The 22678-nt window shown below is 39.7% G+C and overlaps 1 protein-coding gene across 3 annotated transcripts in view; it reads right to left on the reverse strand.

The window, feature by feature from the left end:
- The window catches only part of BNC2 (basonuclin zinc finger protein 2), a 352528-nt gene that overhangs the window by 15489 nt on the left and 314361 nt on the right, over positions 1-22678 (reverse strand). Inside the window, exons 6-7 of one of the 3 annotated variants that reach the window (XM_062599498.1) lie at positions 12710-12740; positions 10309-10356 (exon numbers count right to left, since the gene is read on the reverse strand). The exons of 1 other annotated variant lie outside the window; for it this stretch is intronic. In XM_062599498.1, the coding sequence (XP_062455482.1) occupies positions 12722-12740 (19 nt within the window). In that variant the 3' untranslated portion in view covers positions 10309-10356; positions 12710-12721. Of the gene's footprint in view, positions 1-9630; positions 10357-12709; positions 12741-22678 lie in introns of those variants that run through there. One more of the 3 variants, XM_062599497.1, reaches the window with a different exon arrangement.

Below are 22678 nucleotides of genomic sequence, written 5' to 3' on the forward strand. Positions count from 1 at the left end.
CTCGTGTGACTTTCCCAGCCAAAGCTGTTGCAACAACCACCGTGCCAGTGAGCAAGAGCCCTCAGTGAAACAGAGAAACCCCAGAGCCATTCGGGGGCGGGCGTAAGCCCCCGACCACGAGAGACCCACAGGTACAAACAGGTTGCCGCGACCAGCTTGCGGGCAAGCCAAAGTGCGCGGAGCTTCGGCCAGGGTAAATTCGTAATGCGTTCAGGGTTCAGATCAGCTTGTTTGCACACCTGTTGCACACACATCACACGGGAACACAGAGCACTTTTGTAAGGACTGGAGGAGAGGCAGGAGGCATGAACTGAGAACACGAACGCTGCCCGTTCAGAAACAGCCGCGCTGGGGGAAAAGGAGCCCCATATGATGTTGGGAACCAAAGTTTGCACAAGAAAAAGCAGCATGCTGGATTTCATATTCATAAATAGCTAAATGAGACACACACACACAACAGTGGCCATTTTATTCATCTTGTCACTTTACAAACGGTGACCATTTTCACAGATGGAATGCATAATAATTTCCAAAACGGAGAACATCAGGAGGATGTGTTATTTTTCTGAGAGAAGTCTTGGAATGAGAGGAGAAGAGATGGGAGTAGGTGAAGAAAATGGGAAAAATCAAAGCAAAAACTTAATATCGTACAAAGATTAAGAAAAAAAATAATGAAAAAATATATTTGAAAAACAATAAACAAATCAGCCTTAGTTTATACAGCTCAAGTGACCCTATTTACCCCATAAGTCCTCAGGTAGACTAAGAAGAATACCCCTAGAATCACAATTCACACAACTACAGTACCGTTTCACAGCTGAGCTGGGGAAGGGGGGCGGGGGGGGGGCGTCCTGTCCCACCACTGCAAAAATTTAAAAAAGCAGGGGAAACGGGGACATCGAATGCTCGTCACAGCCGCGAGCTCCGCGCAGCGATTGCATAACGCGCCCCGACTCGGACGCAGACACATGCGTGCACGAGTGCCACTCCATCCCCAGAGCCCCGTTCACAGTCTCTTGCATTCCGTAACAGAAATGGACAGGTTGTGATTAACTATTGATGAGTTTGCCATCCTAACTGTGCATTATCCTCTGATCATTCTCAACCTTTTGTTTGACAACGGATGCCTTATAAAATCTTTATGCGTCACTTAGCTAGTCTCGCCCTCTCTTTCTTCTCCAGAAATATAATTGCTCTGGGTGGTTTTTTCTCCGCTTCTCCTAAAATATTTTTTCCAAAGGTTCGAAGGGAATGGCATATGAAATCTGAAGAACATCTGAATAATCCTCTCTACACGTTAGAAATCTGCCCGCTCGAGCTTCTCATGCTATTAAGGGCATAAAGAGAAATACATATATAGGAAAGTGTGCTGAAAATGATGTAATTTTGCCCATTTATAACCTTAATTGCAAGGCTCTTTGTTCTAACACTGTTACATGTCTGCCTCTCCCTGTCTGTGTCTCACATGTGCACACATACACACACACACACATGCACACAACCCCCTCCCCCCCACAGAAGAAAAGGACCCAAACGGTTTCTTTGATCGGAAAGTGCGCAGTTTACACAAACAGCTTCAAAAACGCTACAGAAAGAAAGGCTGCAAGGCCTGCCCACGCTGGTCACCGCAGGTCAGCCAACCTAGCTGGCTCCAAAATCCGCTCCCGCTTCGGACAGCACCACATCCACATGGAGCTGATGGGAGAGCACAAACTGGGCTCAGCCATTACACTTACACGTTGCACTGACGCAAATAACCTATTCCCTCCTGCCGCCCGGCCGCAGGAAATTGTCTGTTGGCTTCACCCTTACAGCTTCTGATGTGCTTGGAAGGAAAAGGAGGAAAAAGATCAATGACCTTTGTCTGACTGGTAAAAGGCCTTAGCATATTTAGAGTGAGTACCATCGCCTCGGTTGCAGCAAATATCAAATTACCATGGAGCACTGGAGACAATATTAGCATCCAGAACCAGCAGATAGGAGCTGCAGCCCGCTAACGCCATGAATCAATCCAAGGATATAAATATAATGAACCCTAAAGTGGCTGTGTCTAAGTCTACCCCTCTCGGGGTTTGTCTGAAACCTGCCTTTGTCTTTTCAGGTATTGCACTAGCCTACAGCACCGTTCAGCCAGCACTCGGGGGCACAGACGGGATCTGATGTTACGATCTCAGCATGGAAATGCTACTGACCCTGCAAGGAGAGTATGCTTCAGTTCCTTCTCCGGCTACCTGAACTTTCAACAACTACTCAACAGTCAGTCGGACAGCTCTGATTACAAAACGTGCCACAAAGAAGAGGGGAGGGATTGCGGGCAGGTATGTTGGCCGTCACGCACTCAAAACGGCTCCAAACCTTCTCCCAAGTCACTACTCATTTCCAGCTCTCTCTTTCCTCGCTGCCTCACTTGAGAAGCACTTCTGGAGTCTGCACTTTTGGCAGTGCTCTCGTTAATTAAGAAATAAATCAGAAGACAGAAAATTCCTCCTGCTGTGGGGGTTGCAGATCACATCTCAGATGCATTTCCCCAACGCTTTGCAGAGGCTCACACTGACCTTGGTCAGCACAGGATGTGCCCACTGAGCCAGGCAGGCAGGATGCCTGGAACTGGCATTCCCTGTAGCAACCCGAGAGGATGGTGGTGCTCGTAAATTTGCCATCGGGTGGGCTAACGCAGGAAAAACGGAAGACTGCATCCTTGCTGTCTAACGCACGCAGCAAGAGCTGTGGCAAACGCATACGACTATTTCCAGCAGGCACAGTATGGCTTATGCCAATACGAAGCAATTAGTTGCTACATAAGCAGACAAAAGCGCCGTCGCAGACAGCATTTCTCAGCTGACCTTTTGTTAAGAAGCCATCTTGTTACTGTCTGCCTGATAGCTCGACAGAGCAGCCAGCGGCAGCCTTGGGCTTCCCAAAGACAAATCGAAGCGCTCCAGATGGGACTTCCCTTCACTCACCGCAGATGTGTGCGCGCGTGTGTGTGTGTGCCAAGGAGCGGGAGGGAAAGCCTGCTTCTTATACTCAATTTCCCCTTCACAGGGGATAAACAGGCAATTACGCATCCTTTTATATTTGATGGCCAAGTGCTGAACTTGAAAGCACACTATCAGTTTGTGTCCCTTCAGGGCCACTGCAATAAGTAGCCAGGAGAGCTGGGGCTAAGGAAGAGAGGGTGTTGTCTGCTGTTAGTGTGACAGTCTTGTCAGCAGCGTTCACATTACTGGAAGGTAATAAAGTGACAAGTAAGTTATTAGAAAGATATGAGGTGAAATTGAACTGAAGCTTCTTGCTGCTCAGCTCAGGGTTGTTTTTTTTTTTTCTTTTTTTCCTGCTTTGTAATGGGCCACTATTTGTTACAAACAAAGCCTTGTCTTGAGATCTTATATAAAAAAAAAGAAATATTTATTCTTCGCAGTAAAGGTCACATGAATTTACAACACCACACTTTAAAGGAGAGGAATGGGAAAATAGTTTTATGACAACTACAGCTGCTATTTAAAAAAATACCGTGTCATCATAATGAACAATAATATTGGTTAAAGTCAGGGGACTGGTCAAAATTTTGTCCTTTTTTTACTCCTTGCTGGACAAGAAATGTGTTTTTCTTTCAGTGCCAATGCCAAGCACAACAGTATCAGTATTGGAATATACTTGACCAGTATCTTAATCAGAAATTCAAAGCTGTTATTCAGGACCATGGCTTGACCAGGGAAAACAAGCCACATCAAGGCTAGTTAACTACAGACTCAGGATAATATTACTCTTATGAAAAAGTTGCTGCTTCACTCTGTTATGGGCCATTTTAAAGGCAGTGATAATGCTGTTTGGCAAGAAGAGACAGAAACCATGGGACTGGAACAGACATGTACTTGGGCAAACCTGTAGGTGAAAGGTTTAAGCCATCATATGATGTTGCTCTGATTGTAAGAAAAAAATGGGTATTGAAAAGAGTTCCTTTTATGTTCCTAGGGGAGAGGAAAAAAAGCCCAACTCATCATGTGGCAACAGCAGGATATGCTGATGCTTATCTAGCAAGTTGCACTAGAGTCACTGTTTTGTTGAGTTACTATAGCAGCAAAGTAGTGACATAAGGAAAAAAAAGGGGGGACTGACATATACCAGCTGCCATCATGTGTCTGCCACTCACCTTTTCCCCACAGGGAAGTCAGCTGCCTCCTTGCCCTTACTACAGACATCTTTCCTTTCCTTTCTCTTCTTCTTTTTCTTTTTTTGAAATTAGAGTAATTCTCTTACTACAACCCAAAGAGAAAAGTGACAAGAACATTCTTGGGACAGAAGGAGTAATATTTCTGTTCACACAACTAGCACTTAAAATTTCCAGGAGCATGTGTGTGCTTCTAGATCAAATAGTTCCCATCCCTTTTTCCAATAATGCTTTGAAAGCATCCTGCAGGAGTACAAATGTATTTCTGAAAAGATGTTCTGTATCCTTGTGCTAGCTGACATCCTAAATCATCTTGTGAAAAATACAAGTACTTCGGTTACAAAATACCAAACTTACTGATGAAGAAACTTTTGGAACTAGATCTCTGGTGTTGCAAATGGTTCCTATCTTTGGAACAGATCAAACCCTGATTCATTATGTTTCTGAGATTCCCCCATCCCAGATCCTCACACAGCTCTTTGTCTCGTTGCTTCTGCACATTCCTAGCCCATATAATTACCCATGCTAGATCCTTAACTGTGTTAATTAAGTGAGAAGACTAAAACTCAGGGAAAATTCAAGCAGAATCCTGCAGTCCCTCTTCCTGTGAGCGGTCCCGGACCTCCTCAGCAGAGATGCTGACCTCCCCAGGCAGCTGTTTTACCACTTAGAACCTGACTTGACTCTTTTTCCTAAACAGCTTCATTTTGGGGGGATGGAGTGGGAAGGGCATAGGTGAAGGAAAGCTTAGGAACTTCTGGAACAGGCAGAGAAGGTACACTTTCATTTGCAAGAGAGCGGGAGAGAGAAAGAGGAGAGAGAAAAAGGAAGAAAGAAATTAGGAGGGAAGAAAAATGGAAAAAGAAAATGAGATGGATGGAGGAAGGAAGGGAAGTTTACTCACAGCAAATGTGGTATGCAATTTTTGGTGTAGAACATATCTACGATCACTGGGAAATAGACAAATTTTATGAGTTGAGTCATGAAAAGTCATTAAGAGATCTTTCAGAGCAAAGTGTAAGTGTTAATAGGCTTTTCAATCTGTACGCTCCACATTTTATCAAATTCAGTTGTGACTCAGTGACTGAATGGTTACGCTTTGTGTGCAATACTACCGTGTCACTGCGGTGCCAGTTACAGTTTAAGAGTTGGCCGACTTTTGCATTATAAACTCTTCTGTGAAGCTGCAGCTAGAGACAAAGTTAACATTTCAGCCATTACAATGTCTGTCTGGTTGAGCTAAAAATAGAACAAATATTGTAAAGTATGCAGAAATACTTATGTCTTAAACTAGCTCTTTACAAAGACCAGCTTATTTGCCCTCTCAGCAGAACCCTTACGGGGTACGGTCATATGATTACTAGCCATTTTTTAATGGATGCAGAACATGAAGAGGTGATGTGATCTGTCCAAAACTAAGCAGTGAAAAGGAGCCACCAGTGATATTAAAGCTTGGTTCATGGTTCCCACTCTTGTGCTTTGATTTTGTTGTGTTCTTTACAAACTGTTATGTACAAGTTTTCAAAAGAAACCTAGCGTTTAACCGATATCACACACTTTCCTGGAAAAAAAAAAAATCTCTAAACAAAGGAAAAAGTTAAACAACCTTCAGACAAGTAACGTCTATTTCTAAAGGAGATGCAGTATGCAATGTGGACAAAACCTGTTTGATATCTACAGAAAAATGCATCTATTCTGAATGACCAAAATGGTAAAATGACCTAGAGAGTCTGTCTGCTACACCTACAGGAACCAAAACCAGAGAGGCAAACACCACGTGAAATGAAGAGTCTCTGCATGCCTCCTCTTCTCTTCACCAACATCCATCTAATTCTCTGGAAAGGGCATAGATTGACACGTTTGGAAACTGAGGGCTAGCCACAGGACAGCATAAGCAACTGCACAACACCTCTCTTGTCACCACAACACTGCAGCCATGCCCTGCACTGCACAAATGAAAGACTCAGTCCTTCTACTTACGGCATTCTGGGCCACTGCTGAGATCGCTGACAGATGCTGGCTATTGTGCATTTCTGTTGTTAAAACCAAACTTCTTCCATATAAGCTTCTTCTGAGATTCTTCAGGAATTTTCAAGCGACACAAATCCCATCACAGGAAAATTTCTGATAAATAAAGACTCTCAGAAAGAAGTATGGTAAGTATGAAGGTGGGAAACACCATTCAGTTCCACGAAACTTTATGTGTATTCCTAAAACCAGAATATTCTGACATTAATATCATGAGCACTGAAGAAGCCAGGTGATTTGCCTACAAAAAGAAATGAGCAATAATCTATCCAGGATAAACTTTTTTTACTTTTTAGGGTATTTCCTACAAGGCTGAAGCACAATCTGAATGAAGTTCAAGATGCCATTAAATAGCACTGCAGAACTTCTAACAGTTTTTTGAGCTTTGTCCCTGCTCTTTTACTTTTTACAATGTCCTGTTTCATTTTGTGTAATAAACAGATTTTTTTCTATGTAATTCATCTGCTGAATTTATCGGCTGATGATGTTTAAGTTTCCAAACAAGTTTACCAAAACCATTTGACCTTTAACTAAAACAGAGTAAAATGAGAATGCAGAAGAGTGATTCATTCAGTGAAGAATTATTTATATACCTCAAATGTGCTTTTCATTAAAAAAAGATATTTATTTATACCATACATACTTCAAAACAGTGTTTTTTTCTGTAGATATCATTCAGTTACTGCTGCTTCATTTTTATACTTTCCATCTTGTTTGGTTCCTAATAGCTTGGGAGGGGGACAGGAGTGCAGTACAGATAACGCTACAAAGGTCCATGTGTTTTAGAAGAATGCACCTTTACTGTTCTAATTTCCCTCTTTCACAAACACACGGGGCTTGCACAACATAAAACAAAGCAAAGCAGATCTCTCCACTCAATTTAACAAGGCAAACTAGTTGAGACTTTGAGGAAGAATAAAAAAGATGAAAGAAAAAATACAGCAAAACTGCTTAGCTTTTTGCTATAAACTTTCTTTTTGTTAAACCAGAATGTAAGATTTTTTTTAACAGTTTCTCTGGGATCAACAAATGATTTCATCAGTGTGAAGAGTCAAAAAGTGATCAGAAGCTTGTACCCTATGGGAGCATACTGAGATTTTCTTAAGATTTTTTTCTCTTAAGAGAAACTTAAGAGAACTGGAAATACTAATTTATTAGCTATTGAGTCCTAATTTTGGAGAAAAGAATACTGAAATGCATAATAAACCCCCCCCCCCCCCAAAAAAAGAAATCCATATAAACAGTTTCCTCTAGAAAATGCAACAAGAATAACTACTTAAGTGGACATAAAGATAAAAATGATCAAAATGCACAACAAATAAAACAATGAGAAGCTGAAAGAAAGGATCATTTCTGACTCTTGACTAAAAAAAGTGTTCTGGATCAGTACATACAGAAAAGAAACACATTCTCACTGAACGAGTATTGTATTGTATGCTGAAATATCCCTTTTTCTTAAAAAAAAAAAAAAAAAAAAAAGAAGAAGAAAGAAAGAAAGAAAAGAAGAAGTCTACAACACTCACCCTAATGGTTTTGGCTGTAGGCTGAACTTAAGCAAATATCATCATTCAGTCAGTATGTTGTGGTAACTTAGGCTGCCAGTGTGGTTTACCAGCTCAAGCAATATGTGTAAACACCGGAAACAAAAAAGATTCAGAGGACAGCCTCTCTATCTCCCTTTCTCATTGCTTGCTCCTTCTCCTTCTCCCTCTCCTCCTCATACTTGCTCTCTCTCCCTCTCTCTCCCCCAAACTTTCGCTCTTTTCTGACAAACCACGTGGGTGAAACACAAAACATTAACAAAACTAGAGATCCTTTTTCTGGCCTCTAATTTAACCAAAGGGAAAGTTACCCAATAAAAAGTCCAGCATATGTTTTCAGAGCTTCTAAGTGCTTCTGCCATTAATTTTTTTTTTGATTGCTTCTATAAAACTTGCCTTAATCACACTACAGCACTTTCCACTGCAAATAAGACAACTTTACAGAACAACAGAGTTATTAACATTACTTCCTTGTTCCTTTTTTTTTTAACCACTGCAAAAATCCAGGCTATGGTAAGAAGCACACAAAATTATATCCATCTTTGTTCTGTGACAAGTAGTATCAGCATCTCTATCCCCAAATATTATCCATGTTCAGCAAAAGAAAAATCTCCACTGATTCAGATGACACAATTCTGTTTTTTTCCTCTAGGTAATGTAGTATATAAGGAATAAGGATGCACTATTGTTTCTAATAATAATTGGCACTTGCAAAAAGCACCAAGAATTCTGTATTTCACTTTACCCCTTCTCTCACCTCTGTTTTTTTTTTTTTTTTTTTTTTTTTTCCTTTTTTTTCCTGTAGTCCAAAAGCTCCAACTGTGGTTATGGTGAGTAAGTACATTTTCTTTTTTCAAAATGTGTGCAAAGTTGGCACTTTTGTATTAACACTAAACACTAATACTCTTTGTTTGGCATTCATGCCCTCATACTGACCAGACCACTTTTATCTAAGTGTATTTTTTTAAAGACACTTACTGAAAATATGGCAATAGTTTAAGGAAAAAAAAAGCATGGATATTATTACACATCCCCTTGTAGTGTACGAAAAAGTGCATGACTGGATTTATGTAATAGTACAAGACAAAAAAACTGTATCAGACTAGGTACTGTAAAGCATGCCAGCACCTCTGTATTACTTATATCTAGCAGGTAGTTAAAACAAGACCGTGGTTCTTTTAAAAATGTGCATTAAAGCTAACATAAATGAGTAGGACTAGCCAGCGAACTATTTTTCCTGCTTACCTAACAGCTGAATGTAACTGTAAAAATTAAGCAAAAAAATAAGAGTTAAACCACAATCAATACAATTGTTTTACATCATAGGCCTATCAAGGCTCAATATATATATACAAGTGTAACAGCCATGCTTAGTAGAACGTTATCCCCATCTTAGTAGAACGTTATCCCCATCTTAGTAGAACATTATCCCCATCTTAGTAGAACGTTATCCCCAATCTTAGGTTATCCCCAATCTTTAAAGACACAAAGACAACTAAGTAGATATTTTTTTTTCCTTTTTGTTTCTTTGCTTTTTTTGTTGCTTTTTTTTTTATTTATTTTTGCAGGCAATAGTCATGGGTAGAACAAATTGTCTCTTTGGAGATGACCAAGAACTTTATAACAGAACTAGGGACAATTGCAAGTTTTCTGTGGGTCTGGTTTTTGTTTTTGCTTGCTTTTTTTCATGAAGGGTATTTCACCCCAGATTAAAGATCCCACTTTTTTGTTTTTATCCCCAGAAAACGAAAAAAAAAAAAAAAAAAATCCAACAACCAACAAAGGGAAAAAGCACCTGGTGTTTCTTTCTTTTGTTAAAAAAGAAAAAAAAAGATTATATATATATGTATATTTTTATATATATATATATATATATATCAAGAGAGACTGTATATGGCAGTTCAAATGTGGTAGGCCCTCTGTGAGAGCTGGCATTATGCCACGTCCATCCTTAACTAATCTACAGAAGTGAAGGGAATGTTTTTATGCAGGTTGGGGTTCTGACTGTGCCGGTTTCGGCTGCGGACAGAGGAAAACATCATGTTGCACCCGGGGACTTTGCATTTGTGCATCTCTCGCAAGTGCACTGTTTTATAGTGCACTCTGAGAGTCCCCTTGTTGCTGTACATTTTGTGGCAAATGTTACACATTATCCCACCGTTGCTCACTGAAACACTGTTGAACATGAGGGATCCGGGGACATCGGCGCCCATACCTACAGCTAAGGCAGGGGCATCTGCTTTGTGGGCAGACTCCCCGCTGTCACTTGCCCCATCGACGTCGTCCAGGAGGATGCCCTCATCGCTGCCTGCATCAGATTCTCTGGAGGAATGGATACTGCTGCTGGACTGGATGCTGGAGGTGGTGCTCAGGTCCAAGACCATGTAGTCCTCCGACATGCCCCTGCCGTACCCATTCATGTGGGAATCCTCAGTACCAGCAGGCGAGGAGGTGTCTTCCCGTATGTCAAGCCCCATCTGATGCTGAGCGCCGTAGATCTTCACCAAAAATTCATCACGGAGGTCTTTGCTAAGAGAAGGCTGTGAGGAGTCTAGGCCCATGTCATCCAGTTCTTTGGTCAACAGTTTACGGTGCAGGTTTATGTTAGCACTGTGTCTGGGAAAGGAAGAGGGAAGGGAAGAAAGGAAAAATGTACAGTATTTTTGATTAAACATACAGTTGCCAAGCACCAGATCCAAATTCTGATTTAGCAATGATTTACAATAATTTATAATTTGTCCCCTATCCATGTTCCTTAGACAATTCTGTTTCTTTATAAAGGAACAATTTGCAACATAAAAACAAAACAAGCAAAATGAACCCCTTGACTCCCTTCCAGTTACAGCTACTGTTCATCAACATTGGCCCCCAGCAGCAGCTACAGCCCTGGTGTTTGAGATTTACAAAACGGACTAGAATAACAGAAAATGTGAAATGCTATTTGTGGTCCCTGAACCCCTACTGGTCTTCGTAAAAGCCTCGCTCAGAAGAAGATATTATTAATATATAGAATATCTGTGTGAGACTGTATATAAATATATATATATACTTGAATATTTATACATTCATACATACATATATAAGTATAAAATATACATATATATGTATTCATGCAGCTCTATAAGTGAAATATAGGAAGAGAAAAACATTAATATGACTGAATTAGAGGTTCTGATCCTGATTCTGATGAAATAAGTCTAACAAAAAAGTACTCAGAATCAGACCAAATAGAGATGGAAAAGACTTGAGGAGGGTAGGAAAACAAGTCTCTGAAATCCATATATCAGTTTCTGAAAATCTCAGACAAAGTCACTGGTTCCATCCTTTTGGGAGGGTACTGTTGCTCTTTGCTATATTCTTCCCAATATCTAAATGTATCTGTACATTTACATGCTGTGTCTAGCTGCAGCGCTAAATTTCTGACTGAAGTGGTGTAGTTTCCAATAAAAAATGCTAGTGACAATACAGAATTTTGCCCCAAATCAGTCAAAACACTTAAGCAGGGCCTTTGGCTTAGGTATGTCTTGAAGTCACTGAGTGCTCAAGAGGCACTGGAGAAACTGTCACTGACGTCAGCGGTCTTTGGACCAGATCCCAAGAGCTGCAAGTTAAAACATTCTCAAGTGTTTTACAGGATCAGGGCCTTTGTTCTCAAGAATTAAAGCTCTACATTTGCAAATAAAACTTAAGCCTTTGGGTTAGTAGCTGTGTAATACAGCCTATTATTTTAAATACTGTATTTTACTCTCCACTTTTGACATTGGCCTTTATTTATCCATTGCAGTAGAACCTCACTGATTTGCAGTAGTGTCAGGAAAATCCTCTTTGAACAACTGCATTTTCTGAATTAACAATGAAACCAACAAACATGACAGACATCAAAGACCTCTGAACACAAAACATGCTCTTTTTGTCAAAGTGTTTAAAGATGAGAAATCAATATAAAGTTTTCAATATTAGAAAACTTTAGGGTTCAGTATTCTGAATGTGCACTCTTCCTGAGGAAAAGGAGGACAAATACTTATTTTCTTTGGAGGGTGACTGAATTTTCAAATCAGTGACAAAAGAATTAGCGAAGTTCTACTGCATAACATTCTTTGCAAGCTAAGGACCCAAACCCGCAATTTACAACATGCAGACTCACCAGTCTGTCTGCCCATTATAAATTGCAGATCAGAGCCCAAATGTAGGAGGGGTAAGAAAGAGGGCAGGGATGGGGAAGACAGACAGAGAGAGAGAGAGAGAGAGAGAGAATTTTAACACAGGAATACTTTAATTTGCAAAAAGTACTACGTATAAAATTGACACAGGAAGACATAACATTGACCAAATGTTTTACAAACATTTATGTCCTACAGTAACAAAAAAGGGAGAAGGAAAACAATAGCTATTAGCAATATTTCTTTATTGGAAGCTTTTGTTTAAGAAACCCTTTGAAACATACCTCTCAACCAGCTGGAGTTCCAACCATGGTAGAGCAATACAATGCAGACAAACAAGGAAAATGCAAATGTAGGAAGATTAAAGTGATGTGGGGTTAATTTCTGTAATTTTCTATCACTGGTATTTCGTGATGCATCTCTCTGTTGCACATAATTTACCGTAATAAGTAAGGATAATAGCAATAGCAATGATCTGGCCCACTCACTGGGCCTGCCATTGGCCCTGGCAAGTGCAGGTAACTGTCCTTTGACGTAAAATTGCTACTAAAACTGCAATTTAATCCAATCATGTCTGCTCGAGATCCAATTATTGAGTGGGGAGGCGTCTAAAATGGAGCATTTCTATTCTAAGGAGAGACAGTTGAGAGGTATGGGCAAGGGCATAAAAAAGTGGAGAGCATTCCTCATTTTTCTCCCACATGGGAAACACTCCTTTCACACAAGCAAGTAAAGCATTGTTGCTTTTTTGAGGCGCAGAAGTATAATTATGCATATCCCCACACTGCACTTATGAAGGCTGAGCTTACCTTGTGATAAGATCAGCTTTCTAATCTTTTGCTAAATTGAGATCACAAAAGAGAGAGAGAGAGAAGAGAGAGAAGGAGAAAAGAGAGAAAGAAAGAGGTGAGAGAGAGAGAGAGAGAGAGAGAGAGAGAACAAATTCACATTCCAATCCAGACATATCTGGTTAAAAAAAAAGACAAAAGAAAATAATATCCAAAACCAACAAAATATGGACTTTAAACAAAGTCTTGACTATGAAATCATTTTTTGTCAGCTGCAATCTCACTTACACTGTTGTTCTGATGGATACTGACTCAACCACACAATATGAGAAACATAAACCAAATTAATCAAAGCAAATTCACAGCATCCTCATCATCATCCACAAATGAGCTCTGAACAGATGCATGCGGTGTCACATATATGAATGATAAGCAGCAGTCCCGGCAGCCCCTCTTTCCATAGCGCTGCTCCTTGCCTTCCCGGTGTCAGATGGCATACACTCCAAATAAAGTTGCTAAGTACTGTACAGGAAATGCTTACTGTGACGGCCTGTCCACACTGACCAGAGTTATTACATGAGCATAAAAGCACAGTTGTGCTTATCATCGTAATGCTAACTGCAAACTACTCATAAAGTGCTCATATGTTTCCTTCTTACCATTCCTCCAGCTTCACTTCCTCCCCCTCCCTGTCCCAACCCACCCCAATTTCACACTGAAGAGAATACGGGAATTTGCTGTGGTGCAGAAACCAGTCAGGAGAGCTGTAACTGTCTGTTGCCTCTCACATGTTCACACTTGCTATTTCCCTGGTTTGCTGCTGAGAGAAACAGTGGCTAGGCACGCAGTGAAAATAACGTCAACATTCATTGAATGAAGAGATAAGAATAAATTACCACAGTTAAAGAGGGGCCACTGAGCCCCAGATGGACAGAGGCCATTCTGAGAAAGACCAGCAAAAGGATGAAACCCCTGCTGATGCTCTGATAAGGAGAGATGCCTCCCTTATTCAATTCTCACTTGCAGCAGTGGCAATCAGTAATCTAATTAAAGCATGTACCAGCCCATAATATCTGTCAGGCAAACGATGTGCAGAAATGTGTGGACAAGTTCTGGCACTCTGCTCAGTAGTGTCCCTTTTCCGCTGTCAGCAGTACTGTTGGATTCTCCTAATATAATTACATTGACTTTTATTCAATTAAGTGCCATTCCTAGCCTTAAAAAAAAAGCTACTTTATCAATTGATTCAGGTGTAATGCAATAATAAAGATGAACTCATGGCAGTGCATTAGCTCTGCTGTTCATAACTTCTGAACATAGGTTCATTCATAGCAGTCGATTTCCATTATGCAACCACAGTTCAAAAGAATTGATTCTTTTACATTCATTTCTTAATCTATTTCACTTGTGTTTAATACTTTCTCTAAATATCACATGCAAAAACATTCTGTTAGGGATGAGAGGCGTGCATTGTGAGAAGAAGTTCATTTATTTGGACACTGCATGTTTGAAATGTTAAGATAAAACCAAAGTCACACTTTGTCAGAATTAAAAATATTGTGTGCCAAAATTACTAGCCACTCAGGTTTCCAGTAGCTGAATGATAAGTGGATTAGGAGGGAAGGAAAGTGTGATTTTACAGACACACAAATCTGCAATACCCAGGGCCTTTTGCTGTCTGCTACCCAACCAAACGTAGCAACGTGCACTGAGGCTCAGGTTGAGGACCACGTACGGGGAGCTGCTTGAGCAGTGCCCTGCATAAAGACGGCTGTTCTGGGGGACGACAGCAGCATTCCCAGGGTTTCTGGGGTAAAGACAATGCAGGGAGTTTGCTGTAGGAGCATGCCCATTCATGTGAGGACAGCTGCAAACAGTGGTTCATAAACAAAAAATGGAGTAAAGAAAGAGGAGCAGGGACAAAGGCAGAGCAGAAAGAGAAATAGTCTCCTGAACAGGGCAGGGAAATTTAAAAAGCAGGTGCTCCAGGAAAGGTAGGTACAGGTAACTGACAAATAGAATATGGTGCTGAATTTAGGGACAGAAATTAGCATCTTGAAAGCCACAAAGAATATTATTCGAGTGGAAAGGCAGAAGAGCATGTCACAGACACACTACTTTGACCCAACAGGTTCAAACAGCAATCTGAGACACACAAGAAGAGAACAAAAAATAGCACTAGAAATATTGGCGAAGCCTTTAGTCTCTTGTGTCCTGATAACCCTATCTATTTCTTCAGTTTCTTCATCCTGTGCTGTTCTTCCTTGACTTTTCCTTGGAAAACAGTACATATTCCACTAATTACACTGCTGAGAGGGTTCTTAGGTCCCTTCCTCCACACAGTATTGAAGTATTTTATCCTAATCCTTTGCAACTCTTCCTCATCCACTCAGCCACTCCTAAATCCTAGCAAGTTCTCTACAAGCTCTGAGACAATGTCAGCCTTGCTGTCATCTGTCCACCTGCTGCTCCCTGTGGCACCTGCAGTTTCTTTCTTCAGCTGTTCTGCTTGTGATTTTCACCACCCCTGCCCCTTCCTCCCTTGAATACTGCTGCCAGGACCATGTAAACAATGTTCCCTATGTAAGCTGAGGTGTAGTTTCAGTGTAGTGATTTATGCAGGGCACGAACCCTACCAGCAGACAGGTGGAAAATCATGAGCAAGATGCACCAAAGCCAGCTGATCTTCAGCTTGCCACAACTATGTTATTCCTCATACCTGAGCTAGCTAATTTAAAGACATCTCTGGTGTCTGCAGTTGTTACTGTATCTGCAGGTAAAAATCTTAAAGTACTTTAACAAATGGCAGAAGTATACATATGCATAGAAAATATATAAACATCTGACCTAATAAAATCCTTTGAATGTATCTGGATTTCTTAGACCGCTTATTTGTACACCATCTACTACAATGAGATTTGATCCTGGCAATATAAACATTGCATAAAGATAACTGGAGAATGAGGTCTTCAAGACAGAAATACAAGGTCAAAGAGCTTAATTAAAGGCAGATCTCACTCAACTCCAGTGACCAGATCTAACCCCATCCTAGGTAACACAGGACTCTGAGGAAAGTTACTTCTAAGAAATTAGAATAATATATGCCAAAGAACGCCCAAGCATCTGTTTAGTTCTGTATTACATGTCATTTACCCTTAAAAATGAGGGGACTATATCTCAAAGATGTTTTGAGATGCAGTTTGCTGTGACAAGAAACTTTTAGCAAAGTTTCACTTATTTTAGGAAGCTCTGAATGCCTGACTTTTCATATAATTAATGTTCTTTTTCCACCTTACTACTCATGAATTAGTCATACGGTAGGCAGAAGTGTGTGGACAAGTTCTCACCAGAGGGAAGCTCAGCTTTCTGAATTCAGTAATCTTAAGAATGAATCAGTGCTGCAAAAGATGACAATGATAACAATGATACATGCGAATTCTGTGGTTGCTGCCAAGTGGCCAGGGTATCAAAGCTCCCTGGTCACCACTACCTCTTCAGACTGGAATTTTGGTAGCCGTGCAATGCCACGACCACAGGAGCTCTCTGGCTGCCCACATGATGCTGCCAGAGGTGGTATTTTCTTCCCTTTCTTGAGTAAGTTCACAGAAATACTCTTCCATAATTACAATTCATTGTTGGTTCCACCCCACCTACTACTAGCAAACTACCCTTGTGAGGGAAGTACTATGCATCAACAAAAGAAAGGGGATTATAAGCCGAGGAAATACAGTCAATTAATGTACATGCCATTTACACAGCTCATAAATCCAGACTTGGTTCTCTTCAACAGTTTCTTTCCACACCTGTCAATGAATCTGAGTTTGTTAATCTACTATCCATTTGTTGGAAAGAAAAATGTAATAGCTGTTTTATTTTATTTTATTTTTATTTAGTTATTCTTTTTATTTCTTTTTGAAGTGACTGAGGAGGAATTTATCATAGAATAAAATTTGTCCTGGCACAGAGAGTGGTGTAAAGTCTCAAGGCCAGTTGTGCATGCACACCAGGAGCATAGGTGGTTGCAGTGCAATCTGCACTGGAACAAATCTCACCCCTAATAAGGACAGTAAAGTTGGGAATTTGGATGTAAAGAGTACTCTGTTTATTTAAATTCAAGCATTAAACAAAACACAAAATGAAGTGCATGAAAAATTGACTTGTATGTTTTGCTGACAGCTCAGGGCAAGGCAGATGGTTAAAAATGAACCACAAAGCAATATTTTCTATTTTTAACAGGAGAAAATAATTATTACAGTTGAATATTAAGTGGGTGAGAGAAAAAGAGAGCAAGACTGTTTCAACAACATAACTGTTAGGGCAGTCGGTTAAGGACTAAGGAAACTCCTTTTTTGTCCCCTGATGCAGTCAGACAGAAAGGTCAAGCCAACCTTCGACATCCCAGCCAACCTCCAACATCCTAGCAACATGTCCTAGCCATTGGTCCCTTGCTCCTCCTTGGCTGACTGTAAGTGCCAAACATCCCTGTTGCAAATCTCCAGCATCAAAATGATTGTACGGTATTGTTGTATCCCAGTTGCAGTTGTATCCCCCAACATCCTTCCTTCCTATATTTCCTATATTTCCAACTAAAACAATTATCTCAAACCTCCTATAGCTCAGGAGTTCTGGAAATGCTTTTTTGACAAATAAACGATATGCCAAAATAATGTCACCCAGCTTGATCATTCAAATGCTGCTAAGAAATCAGAGACAGGAGCTCACAGCAGTTAGCCACTAATCTTGGTGCACCTTGTTCTAAATTACACTAAGCGAGCCTGGCATTAAGTAACATGATAAAATTATATTTAGAGACTTAATACATTAAAACACAACATTAAATATTCTTCCTTCCAAGTAATAGTCAATATTTTTTTAAGAAGAAAGAAACTTATTTTTGGTTACGAAGCCAGAGGTTCTATTGCAAAACCAAAGGCCAGGATATGCTTGTCTGAAAGTCCGCACAGAGATCTGCAAACCTCTCATTGACAGTGGATATGGAAGTAACTGCTCATGCTGTAGACACCCCAGACAAGCTATCCTCCTGCACACTTAGTTTAAAGTCTTGTCAATCCATCTTAAAACATCATAAAGAATGAAGCTTTCATTACTCCTCCCAGGAGAGTTCCTCCACACCTAACCAGCTCGATAGTCTACTTTCCTTACCGACAACGAAAAGACGTGAATCAGAGTTCTCTTTGTTTCTCTTCACCTCGAAGGTTGTCAGTTAAGGCTTACAGCTTCATTTAAAACTTTCACATGATTTTAGTCTATAACATGGCAATGCACTGTGGTCTTACCTCAATTTCATGTTGCTTTCCTGTTTATTTAAGCCTGAAACTCACAAAAAGGTTCAGAATATGTGAGTGTAATAGAAAGTAAATCCAAAATTTTGTCCTTTCTCAGAATCTCTGCAGACTGAAAGTGCTGAGTTTCATGCAGCTAAAAACAAAGAACCAGAAAGTAACACTCTGGCTAAATATAATAGTGTACATATTTATGAAAAAAGATGTGGCCTTAATTCTGATGTTTCCTCAGGAAGGAAGTAGCAATCATTTTTGTCATATACTTAAGAAAAATCAACAATGAAATAGTTCCTGGAATTTAATTCATACTGTTAAAGAATTTTTTCTCTTATTTATCATTTTAATTTTGCCCAAATCTCAGTAGGCTTTGAAAATATCTGATTTTTTTAATGTACCAAAAAAAAAAAAAAAAAAAAGAGAGAGAGATATCCTTAAATCTAAGCAAAGATAACAAGGTTTGAAATCATGGTTTGAAGTAAATGATAAAAATCACGTTTATCTAAATGGGGACAAGATTTTAGTCTATGCATTACCACTTCCATGTACCTGATCATCCTTAATTTGCCTCTGAAAGCAAGGGGGAAAATAGGGATAGAGGCTAGTACTTTAGAACAATGGGTGAAGACAAAAAGCTCTACTACTAAATGAAACCATGGCATTTTTACATGAGCAGTTTGGGTAATTACATCACCGTTCTTGAGGCTTTAAATTGCATGGAATCTGAAAAATATTAACCTTTCATAGGAAGAAAATCCGAAAGGTAAAATACAGTTCAGTACCTATTTAAAAAAGTAAAAAAAAAGAAAAAAAAAAGAAAGAAAAAAGAAAAAAATAAAGAAAAAAGAAAAGAAAAGAAAAGAAAAGAAAAGAAAAAGTGTTTATAAAATGCAGGAAATAAAGGGCAAGCAAGTTCTTGCAAATTAAAGATGTGGAGCCCAGTCATTTCAATCCCTTTCAATATGAAACAAATCACTCACACTGGTCACGAAGACAGCTCCCTCTACACTCAAATTATTCACTTGAAGATAAGCTCCCACCAAACTCTTTAGGGGTTTAACTAATTTACTGCACAGATACGGCACGTCTGTTGTAATAACAGGTAGGATGTATTGGGGTCGACCATTTATCAGAATTAGACTTCTTTTTTCAATTCGCAGTGAATTATGCTGCCTACACTGCTCCTCTTTCTCAGAGCTTCCCATCCCCTAATGTGGCAGGCAAACAAAATTGACAGTCTCATCTTGTCAACAAGGGGTGATTCTCCTGAGAAGCCATTTAACTTTGCAGAGGAAGCAATGTATTAATGTGCCTGTCCCAGGAATGTTAATCATCTTCAAGCTCACTCTAACTTTGACATGAACAAAATCACCAAATTTGTTTACTAAATGAATTGTAATATGCTAATAAGAGAGCATGACATATATGGTAAAGCCAAACAGATGGTTTGTTTACTCCACTTTGCAACTTTATAAATGTTGTAACTCTGAAGATGTTAGCGAGAATTATTGGTTTGTTGGCAGAGGCAAACATGCCTTATGCATACTTAATCCACAGTTAGAGTCAGAAAACAATTTGTCATTGCCGTGGAATGCATAAAAAATGTTAATGTTGAGATGGCACTTGTGGAGGCAGGATAGCCAGCTATGCAAACAGATACTCAGGTTAAATGCGGAACTGTTATCTGATGGCAAAGTGTGCTACCTTACCACGTTTCAGTGTAAAATCTCACAGGCGCTGGACTCTTGGAAAGGCCCAATAATTCGGTACATACCTGTTGAGGTGTTTAGTGAGACGGTCCTTACGATGTGAACAGAATTACACTTTCACAACAGCTGTGTGTGCTCAGAAGCATCGAGGTCATGTTGCACTCTTAATATATTACTATTGTTGTCCATTAAAGATCAAAAGATATTACAAACAAAAAGCACAACCACTGACATATTTGCCAAAGTTACTCAGAAATGATCATAATTGTTTTGCAACACTTCAACCTCACACTTTACTAGCTGCCTGGACGCAAAACAGACTCCTTACAAAATAGCCAGTGCTCTTGTCCAATATCTGGACTGGTTGAGAAAGTTTAGGATAAAACAATTTATCCCACCAAGTATTTCCAAAGTGAACTATCTAAATGTAGCAATGTTACATGCAACAAGAAGGTCATCACATGTGGGACATGGTCTTTCAATGGAAATTACAAGTGCTCAGAAAAACTGACATTTAGTCCATCTATCATAAGCTATTTCTAGAATCTATACATGCTCTACGGCAAAATTCATCCTCATTCAGGTGACTCACACAAGGCCACGCACAGCACTTGGCTGTTACGTGCTCATCTCCTGTGTGTTTACGTATTTTGCTGCTCTGTCATGCAGACTGTCTCCTCTTAAGAAGTATGGAGACAACATCTAGTGAGAATTTGTTGCCAAAACACATGAAATAACATTTACTTTCAAAATTAAATCCTCTAAGTATTACATGATCCAAGTTTTATAATCAGTAGTTTTTACTTCCGATTTTACTGTTACAACAGCCATACAAAATGTGATAGTTCTGCAAGATTTTACACAAACAGTCCCTTCAGTTCAGCATCACACTCATGAATTCTGAGTTTCAAGTTTCAGCAAATGCAAAATCCCCAAATAAAACAGTCAGAACACCTAGCTTCCTCCAGTTCTGCTCTGAAACTAGTTATTTTCCCCAGATACCGATGCTCAGCAATGCATTAACTCAAGATTTGCTTATAAGGTTCATAAACTCTTTACTGATTGCATTACATATCCAAGTTTGTAACAAAACCTCTGATCCAGGCAAGTCTTTTTTACAATTTCGGGTTCTGTGGAAAATATTTAAATCATTCCTTTCTGTCACACTGCAATGCTGATTCTCATTCACACTGCTTTGTTTATCTAAAAATGCTGGGATTATTTATATAATATCAGAGGAACTATAAAACAAAATACGATGTGGCACTTCAACAGCACTCCTCTATTAGTAATTTTACATTACTAAATAAGTATCCCTTTCAGGTCAACTGACAGCTGATTATCCTATAACCTCCCTTCTCTGACGCCCCAACTCCTCAGTAATTTCAATCCTCTGAGATTCTTCCATATGTACTATTGTCAGTGGTTATTGAATTCTCAACTTTTTACCTATCCACCAGAGACTGTGCAAAGATATCTAAGGGAAGTATGAGTTCAGCTTGCTGTCCAAGGATTATTTTGGAAGAAACATTAGCGTCCGTCCCAGCCTGGCGCTTATATCTCATTTGAAACATCTACTCATTCCTGACCAACAAAGAAAATTTCAATAAAGTACTTTTACTGGTTTAACAGCAGTGAGCTCCTGGGATTGTCAAAGTGCTCAGTCTTTTCCGAGGAGAGAAGGAATCAGCAGCTCAAATATAATTAACCTTCCATTCTCAATGCAAACTGCCACGCACAGGAGCTCTGCAGTCTATTAGTGAAGTTATAACGGCCAACAGGCAGAGGCAAAATTGGTCAAAAAGTTGGCTGCTGCTGTCATATTTTTAGAATTATGATTAATGACACTAATAATGTGGATGATTACTGATATGTGTATCTCCTGCAGTTTATCATATTGCACTGGCTGCCTACGTCCACAATAAACATGATGCTATCATTTACCTCTTTATTGAAGGCAATCCTTCTCTTGAAGGAGCACATTCTAATTACTTTGTAATGTTTTATGTCTTAAACATTTTGCAGCTCTGGACCTTGCCAACTGCTTCATGTCTACCATTGATTAATTACAGAATGTTTAATCAAAATTTAGAACCTAATGCAGTCATTTACGAGTGTGCTGCAGTGCCAAGGTAGTTAGGCTGCCGTCCCAAGCTTGGAGAGTGCTGGGTTCAAAATTAAATCCCAGAAATATGGAAGATGCCAAACATTTTACCTTGGATGATTTGAGTTTTACAGTCTTACTTCAGTTGATGAATGACACACACCCACTCAAAACGAGAGGTCTTTCTTGTGTGTGTGTGTGTGCGCTCCTGTGCTCCTACTATGTGTTTTTTCCTATTTTAAATGTCTTAATTTTTCCCTTTATGCTGTTGTTGCTGTAGTTGCTTCTCAGCTCCTTTATAAGCTTTTCCTGCTGCTAGAGCCCTTGCAAATGCCAGTCAAGAGAGTGTAGTTTTGAAGTGGTTAAACAAGTGAAAAATAATTTGCAGGGACAAATACATAAGTTTTTTTTTTAATGTGGATTTTTATGGTACTGTCATACAACCATTCACCGTTGAAGTTAAGTGTTTTTTTAATACCATTACTGAACTGCTGAAATGGATGCTAATATAGCTTGGAGTGCTAATGTCAAATCCTGGTAATAAAAAAGACAGACTGCTGAATGAAATAATTTCAAGTAAAAAATAGAACAAAAGTGCTCTCGCTCTCGCTCTCCACTTTTATTGAATTGGGACTGACTGAGCCAATTGCTTTAGAAGTCTGTAAAACACAATTACTAGTGAGCTGACTGACCCGGCAGTGCCCCTTCTGTAACAGAACAGACTAAAAAGGCTGTAGAATTAGTGCTGCTGCCCTATCTGGCTAACAGACCTGAGAGCCTTCCAGTGTGGGATCTGTTATCTGCATGGCCAGGCCCTGCCTCCTTCCCTCATGAAATCTTGATTCTGAATCTTGCATAATATATCAGCTGCATGCAT

Source organism: Rhea pennata, chromosome Z (genome assembly GCF_028389875.1).
Source record: "Rhea pennata isolate bPtePen1 chromosome Z, bPtePen1.pri, whole genome shotgun sequence".
NCBI classification, from domain to species: domain Eukaryota; kingdom Metazoa; phylum Chordata; class Aves; order Rheiformes; family Rheidae; genus Rhea; species Rhea pennata.